An 8,289-nucleotide genomic window follows, 5' to 3' on the forward strand; every position below is an offset into this window, starting at 1 on the left:
TTTTTTTAACCGTCGATAATAACGACGGTTTAATAAACAATTGTCGCTAATAGAGACGGTTTTTGCTTAATCGTCGCTATTAGCGACGATTTAGTTTTACCAAAAACCTTCGCGAATTGTATATAAATACTCGCATTTTCGGTCCATTTTCCTCCATACCTTCCACATCTACAATACATTTTCCTCTCTTGTACGATTTTAGTTTCGATTTATGGTAAGTTTTTTCGCTCCAATTCTTGGTAATTTCTAAGTGTTAGTTAAAATTATGAATTTTATTAGCTTAGAAAGACATAAGTTTTTTTTGTTAGATTTATTAAATTATAAAAGTAAATTTTTTATTTAACGTAAAAAATTAGCGACGGATTATGTCTAAACTTAGCGACGGTGTTAATCTAAACCGTAGTAAAAAATCGACGCTAATTAGCGGAGGTTTAGAATAAACTGTCGCTAATGTTAGCGATGGTATAATTTAAACTGTTGCTAATTTTAGCGACGGTTAGTCAAAAACTGTCGCTAATATTAGCGACAGTTTAGACATAATCTGCACTAATTAAAAAACCGTTGTCGTATAACGCACTTTCAACAACACTGTCAATTACAACAGTTTTTAATGGCCTACGGCAACGGATAAAATCTGTTGTCGTTTAGCGTTTTTTTGTAATGACTCTACGTACTAGCATGGACTTTGATCCCCTTACCGACTCTATTAAGAGTCATCAGGGCGATGTTAGGTGTAGTTTCGAAATACGTAGGAGCCAATGCATTGTAGTATATGATTCAATGCTCATTTACGAGTGAAGATATCCGATGTGATCTGATGAGTTAATAGTGCAAAGAGTCTGTAGCCAGAGCAAGACATGTACTTTATGGAAAAGTATTTTCCTAGTTGCAAATAAGATATCACTATTATTACTCAAAGATGTATCTCATCGTTATCGGATTCATTTGCAACTGCCGATCTACTAATGGTTGCAGTTCGATAGTGATATATGAGTTGAAATAACCGTACTATACGCTAACCATAATTTAAAATTCTTGCATACACTATCAGTTATACCTTGGGGATCATGGGAGGATGCTACTAAACGCTCTTAGTTGGATCTGATGTGTGCAATCAGACTTGAGTTCTGACATTTTTGATCAAGGGTTTGATGAAAAGAATTAGGCTAATTAGGGTAAGTTCAAAGCGAACAAATGCTGCTCTGAATCACATGAAGTTGGGAATCCACCACTAGCTGTATCCCTGAACCATTGAGAGGCACACAAGTTTTGGATTCTGTGTTCCTGTTGAGATAGTTAAGTTCAAGGAATTGAATTTGGTGAGTATAGTTTAATGGAAATCAAATAGATATCTTAAAATATAATTTATAAGTTAATTCCATGCATTGAAAGTTGTGGAAGTTAGCTTAATTGCTAATTAGATTAGTAGAGTGAAACTATCTGTTTTAATGAATCAGTTCACAAAACTGACAACTGTAAAAAACGGATCATTGAAAAATTTTGTTTTTCGAAATTTTCAAATTTCATTATATGAACGAGATTTGTATCCTAGATACATTAGGTTGTCTGATCATCAATCAAAATTATAATGAGTTCACAATTATTTATCTAGTAAATTTATAATATACTAATTCAATGATAATATTAGTAGTGATGATTACTATGTATAAGATTCTCATGAAATATTCGAAAGAAGTCTAGATTTATTAATTAATTTATAGTTAAATAAAAAATTAAATAATAGTTATTTAATTTTATACTTGGATATGTATATATGTGCATATAATGGTTATTTAATTTTCGTCTATTTTATACAAATTTGCCGATGCGACACCAGAAAAACTGAAATAACATGGAAAAATACCGACGTATTAGAAGTCAAGTCAACAATTAGACAAAGTTAGTATACTAAAACCAAACTTTGGAAAACTTAATAAACCAAAATCTATACAAATTAATGAACTAAAAATATATATTTCCCTTATTTTAATTCAAATGGAAATTCACACAAGACCTAGTCTGATCCAGAGTTCCATGGTTTTAATCTCCACCACAGCCTCCGCAACCACCACAACCTCCACAACCTGATCCCCCTCCATCACCATCATCACGGACATCGGTGCCCCCGCCACCATCTCCGCCTCCCCCTCCACTTCCACCAACTTCATCACCACTACTGAGAACAACAACTCCAGTTACCGCAGCAGCACTCGTTCCTAAAATAACCATGCCACCATTATTTGCTCCACTGCCCTTTGTCTTTTCACCTCTCTCAACGTCACGATTCCGCCACCATGAAGGGGCGGAGGAGAGAGTACTCGCCATCGCGGGTCTACGTGACTGCTTCTTCCAGAAAATTTTTTCGGAAATATAAATCCAAGTTATGAATGCTACGATCACAGAACCCATTGCTACATACGCAATTATAATTGGTTTCATCTTGTTCAATGTACATACACATATATTTTTGCCCTGTATATAATGAAGAAATTAATTTATATCATCCGAGAATATATATATATTGTATAATTTAATTTGAAATATTAATTATTGTAAGAAGAAGTTTCCTTGGTTGAATTTTGTTGCTTATGTCGATAAAATATTGATACAGTTCACTGATTTTTTAGAATTATTAATTGGACAAGTTACAATATATAATTCACTGTTTTAATTGTTTATTGGCAATTTTAAATTTATATTTGATTTATTAAGCTATTTATTCAATTAATGAGCACGCCTTTTTTATAAAAAAAAAATTTTGAGATCAAAGACTATAATTCGCCTTATTTTTAAATATTATTATGACAACTCAAAAATACTTTAAATATTTACAAAACTGGAACTTTAAACTTATCTATTTTTTTAATTAAACTTAAGCCATTGATAATAACTACTTGATTTATGGCATGATGTCGCACTCGTGATCGAATATATATACCTTAAAATAAACGTTCTTCTAATCTGACGGTTCAACCAGAAGGTCGGACCAAACATTATTATGTTATATAAAATAATAATATAATGTAGTAAATAATATATTTTAAATTTTAAAAATCTAAAATTTGTACATATATATATATATATACACCAAATTTAAAATCTAGAGAAGAACATACATATAATTGAAATATCAAATATAATTACACATATATTTGAACAAAAAAATAGCGTTAGAAGGCTATTTTTGTGTTATTTTTTAAAAAAAATATGATATATAACTCAGAAATGCTCAAAACATATTGAAAATTTCGGATCATCAATAATTTTCGTGATGCGAACTTAAAAAATTTAAGTCAAATGTTAACATTTGAGATAAGAACACAATTGTCAACTTCTGCTACATAAAATTGAAGTCAAATGTTACATATCAATTTTAAGGATTTTATAATTAAGAATATTTTATGAAAATACACGCATTCCTACAATGTAATGCCAATCTGGTCAATTTAACAAATGGCTCACAGAAGAATTCTCTCCCCAAATTTACAATTACAATTACAATTATAGTACGACTAATAAAAGGGAAGCTCGACCATAGACTGACATACAATGTCATGAAATCAAGATAGAATTTATGTGTAAACTTCATTACAAAAATATAGTATATCTTAACACCAAATGATAAGATCTAATCTATTATTCTAACGTTAAACTTACTGTGATCAGATGAAACTCGACAAATATATCAAGAGATTTAGAGTTAGTAAACACATTCACATACTTTATATATGTTTAAATTCATGACTTTGATTTTTCATAGTAGTTATCATCATAAATTAAACCTAAGTGTAGGCTTTGATTAATGGATTTGAAATAAGTAGGTGAATTTTATGAAAATATGTTTTGTCACACCCGAGCCCGAGCTCGCGCTTGCGTGACTAAACAATGAGCCTCTATAGCAACTTGATGCCCCCAAGGGAACCCGGGCCCGGGTATAGACCCTGATCCGGAAGGTTCTCGAACTCGGGCAAGATCAGAACGGGGAAAAGATATCGAAGTACAATTACCTTCAGTGACCCGGTGTGAAAACAGGATCCCGGATCTTCAGATGCCCGGGGAATAATCAGCCAATACCCGGGGTAAAAACTTCCCGGCCCGAGAAGTACCTCAGAGGCACCCGGGTGGGAAACACCTGAGAAAGAGACACATTCTCTCCCTGATCACCACGTCTTCCAGACATCGCGGAGCCCATTCTCCCACGTTCCATGACCAGGTCAGCTCTTAGTACGTGGCCCACTACTTTGCAACGTGGCCCATGACCCCAAATCATGGACCACCATCCGAACTTCGCGGGCAATTTATCTACCTGCTTCATCTATAAATACCCCCTGTAGGTACTACACAAAAAAAAAACTCTTCTCTGGATACTCACAAGCACTCACAAATATCCTTACTTTCTCTCTAAGTTTTCCTTTGCGTACATTACTGACTTGAGCGTCGGAGTGGATACGCCGGAACAACTTCCGGCGCCCCCCTAACGTTCTGTGATTTCAGGATTAATACTCAGGTCATCCCGGGCGTTAGTCCTCAGGCTATAGGGAACTCAATCTTCCCAGACCACCCGCAACTTATTATAGAGAATTCAAATCGCACAGATATTCAAACACCCGACTTGGCAGATTGCACACCTGGCTACTACCCGATTTGCCCGGTCCACATCATTGGCGCCGTCTGTGGGAAACTTTAGCTAAAGACGTAGATATGGTTACCACTCGTAAAACTACTGGGAACCACTCTGGTCCTCAAAATCCGGAAGGAGGTCAAGAAAATCCATCGCCCAGTCACCTCCCAGAGGAGTTGGCTCAGTTGATAGCTGTTGCGGTCCAAAAAGCCCTCGCAGAAAGGGGCCTACCTGAACCCAGCCAGTCAAAGGAAAATGAGGCAATGGGAGAATCTCCTCCCGAGAAAGAGAGAGACAGAGAAGAAAATTCCCAGGCGTGCTCCAAAGCTCCTACCCTTGCTATGGCCCAGGAGCTAGAAGATTTGAAGAAGAAAGTGAAAGAGTTGGAAGCTAAAGCCGGGTCATCTCAGGTTTCAACCCCGGCTGCTTCCCAGGGATGCCCCTTCTCCCTGGAGATTGTAAGTGAGCCCCTCCCTGCTCATTTCAAAGCTACCAAAATACGGGAGTATGATGGAAACTCAGACCCTGATGAGCATCTCACCCGGTTTGAGAATATGGCCATGTTACATTGCTATTCTGACAAAATCAAGTGCAAGGTGTTCCTCACCACCCTGGTGGACTCTGCCAGAGGTGGTTCGAGAAGTTGAAGCCCCGGAGCATACAATCTTTTGCAGGTTTCAGAGACACTTTCTTGCACCACTTTAGCAGCAGCAAGAGGTACAAGAAGACTGCTTTTAGCCTGTTCGAGGTAAAGCAGTCAGGTGATGAGTCTCTTCGGGCGTACATTCGCCGGTTTAATAAAGCATCCCTGGAGGTGCCGGCTTGTGCTCCTGAGACCAAAACTACAGCGTTCACGCAGGGACTCAAGGAAGGAGATTTTTTCAGGTCCTTGGTGAAGAAGCAGCCCGGGAATTTTGAGGATCTGCTGTCCCGAGCAGAAAAGTACATTAACATGGAGGAAGCACAGCGGCAGAAGAAGGAGTCCACCCGCAGAGAAATAAATGACCGAGTGGGGAAAGTTGAGGACAACGCCCGGGGAAATAATCTCGGGCGTTTCTCTAGATACACCCTCATGAAGCCGCACCGGGGTGAAAGAGTCCATCTTTGCAACGGTGATCAGGGACCCAAATTATATCGGTCACCTCCAAGCCTGCCACACACTCCCAAGATGTGCTCCTATCATGGAGAATGTGCTCATAGCACAAGTGAGTGCCGAAGACTGAAACGGGCCCCTTCCCAGTCAGGCCTTGGTGAGCAGGCACAGTTAACAAAGAAGCCCCGGGGACCCCCGTGGGTAAATAAAGATGCAGGGTATAGGCCGGGGGACAAAGACCAGGTCAGACAAGAAAAGAAAGATAACACCGGTCAAACGTCTCGGGGTCGGGAAAACAGAGATGGAGGAGGGTCGCCCACCCTTGGGGTGATTAAAATGATCTCGGGGGGATCAACGGATGGAGATTCCAACCGGGCCAGGAAAGCACATTCCCGACATGAGAGTTTTGGAGTGGAGGATGTAGTGAGGGATGAGGGGCCGGTAATCAGCTTTGGTTCCCGGGATCTTCAGGGAGTCAGCCTCCCACACAATGATGCCTTGGTCATCCAAGCGAAAGTGGCAAATTATGACATCCGCCGGGTTTTCATCGATTCTGGAAGCTCGGTGAACATTATTTTCCAGGAGGTCCTGGACCAGATGAATTTGGAGGGCTACCAGTTGCAGCCAGTGGAAACGGCTTTATTCAGATTTGCTGGCCACACAGTATACCCCCGGGGGGAAATCACCCTGCCCCTCACAATAGGAGCTGAGGAGCTCAGGAAGACGTTGATGACGGTTTTCACGGTGGTAAGTGCTCCTACCTCTTACAATATCATTTTAGGCAGGCCGGCTATGAACGCTCTCCGGGCTGTAGCCTCGGCTTACCATCAGAAGTTAAAGTACCCGGTGGGGAACAGAGTTGGAGAAGTAAGGGGAGACCAGCCCTCCTCCCGCAAGTGCTACGCAGAGACCGTCAAGGTTGAAAATAAAAGAGCCCGACGAGGAGGAGAAAGTAGGAGGCCAGGGAAGGAGGAGGTGCACTCTATCCAGCACGTGCGCATGGTGGAAGGGGATGAGCAGGAGGAAGTAAGCATCCTACCCGGGCAGCCCATGAAGACAACAAAAATAGCCCGGGACCTTGAACCAGCCACCCGGGCCCAATTGTTACAGTGCCTAGAAAAGAATGCGGACATCTTCGCATGGTCTTCATCAGAGTTGGTAGGGATCTCCCCCCACGTAGCAGAGCACAAGTTAAATATCATCCCGGGTTCTCGGGCAGTAAATCAGAGGAAGAGACACTTTGGTCCCGAAAAGGATAAAGTAATTGCCGATCATGTGGGGGAACTATTGAGAGCTGGGCAGATCAGAGAAGTCCAGTTTCCCATCTGGCTATCCAATGTGGTCTTGGTACCCAAATTAGCCGGCAAATGGAGGATGTGTGTTGACTTTAGGGATCTAAACAAAGCCTGCCCAAAAGACTGCAACCCCCTACCCCGGATTGATCAGTTGGTGGACTCGACATCGGGGTATGAATTGGTGTGTTTCATGGATGCCTACCAGGGGTACCATCAGATCCCCTTGGCCCGGGAAGATCAGGAGAAGGTCAGCTTCATTACCTCGGGAGGAACTTTTTGCTATGTGGTCATGCCCTTTGGATTAAAAAATGCCGGGGCCACATACCAAAGATTGATGGACAGGATATTCACCAAGCAAGCCGGGCGGAATATCGAGGTTTACGTGGACGATATCTTGGTGAAATCTCGGGCGCACACTGAGTTCATCCCAGACCTCGAGGAGACCTTCTCTACTCTCCGAGAGTATGGGGTGAGGTTAAACCCGGCCAAATGCACGTTTGGGGTTAAGAGTGGTAGGTTACTCGGGTTCATGGTCACCGGAGAGGAATTGAGGTCAATCCGGAAAAAGTCAGGTCTATTACTGAAATGACATCCCCAAAGTCAGTCAAGGATGTGCAGAGACTCACAGGGAGAATCGCCGCCTTATCACGCTTCATTTCCCGATCTGCACACCGGAGCTACCCTTTCTTCCAAGCTCTAAGGAAGGCCAAAGAGTTTGGCTGGGATGAAAAATGTGAGAAGGCTTTCGAAGAATTGAAGAATCATCTAGCCGGGCACCCTGTCCTTGAGAAGCCTGGACCCGGGGAGAAACTTTGGGTGTACCTTTCGGCCACTGAGTATGCTGTCAGCTCTGTACTGATCCGAGAAGAAGGTACTGATCAAAGGCCGGTCTATTATGTGAGCCATGCACTCAAAGGGCCCGAGGTTAGATATACCGAAGTAGAAAAGGTGGCCTTAGCCCTGGTAATTACAACACGAAAACTTCGCCCGTACTTCTTGTCCCATCCCATCACTGTGCTGACCAATACCCCTCTCGGGAGAATCATGACTCAGCCAGAGATCTCGAGAAGGCTGGTAAAGTGGACTGTGGAATTGGGAGAGTATGACATCGAGTACCAGCCCCGGAAGGCAATTAAGGCCCAGGCCTTGTCAGATTTTATCACTGAGATGATTGTCTCCGATACCGGGGGAATTTGGAGAATATTTGTAGACGGGGCTTCCGGCAAAGATGGCAGCGGGATGGGAGTATTACTGATATCACCCACCGAGGAAAAAATACA

General features: G+C 41.6%; 1 protein-coding gene across 1 annotated transcript; it reads left to right on the forward strand.

Annotated features, from left to right (window-relative positions):
* Positions 1-4,701: 4,701 nt before the first annotated feature.
* LOC140835438 (uncharacterized) lies at positions 4,702-7,598 on the forward strand. Its single transcript, XM_073200934.1, has 2 exons — positions 4,702-5,251; positions 5,296-7,598. Exons 1-2 carry the CDS (start codon positions 4,702-4,704, stop codon positions 7,596-7,598), a joined length of 2,853 nt encoding a protein of 950 aa, XP_073057035.1.
* The last annotated feature ends 691 nt before the right edge of the window (positions 7,599-8,289 follow it).

The sequence above is a fragment of the Primulina eburnea genome, chromosome 6 (genome assembly GCF_022965805.1).
Source record: "Primulina eburnea isolate SZY01 chromosome 6, ASM2296580v1, whole genome shotgun sequence".
Lineage (NCBI taxonomy): Eukaryota > Viridiplantae > Streptophyta > Magnoliopsida > Lamiales > Gesneriaceae > Primulina > Primulina eburnea.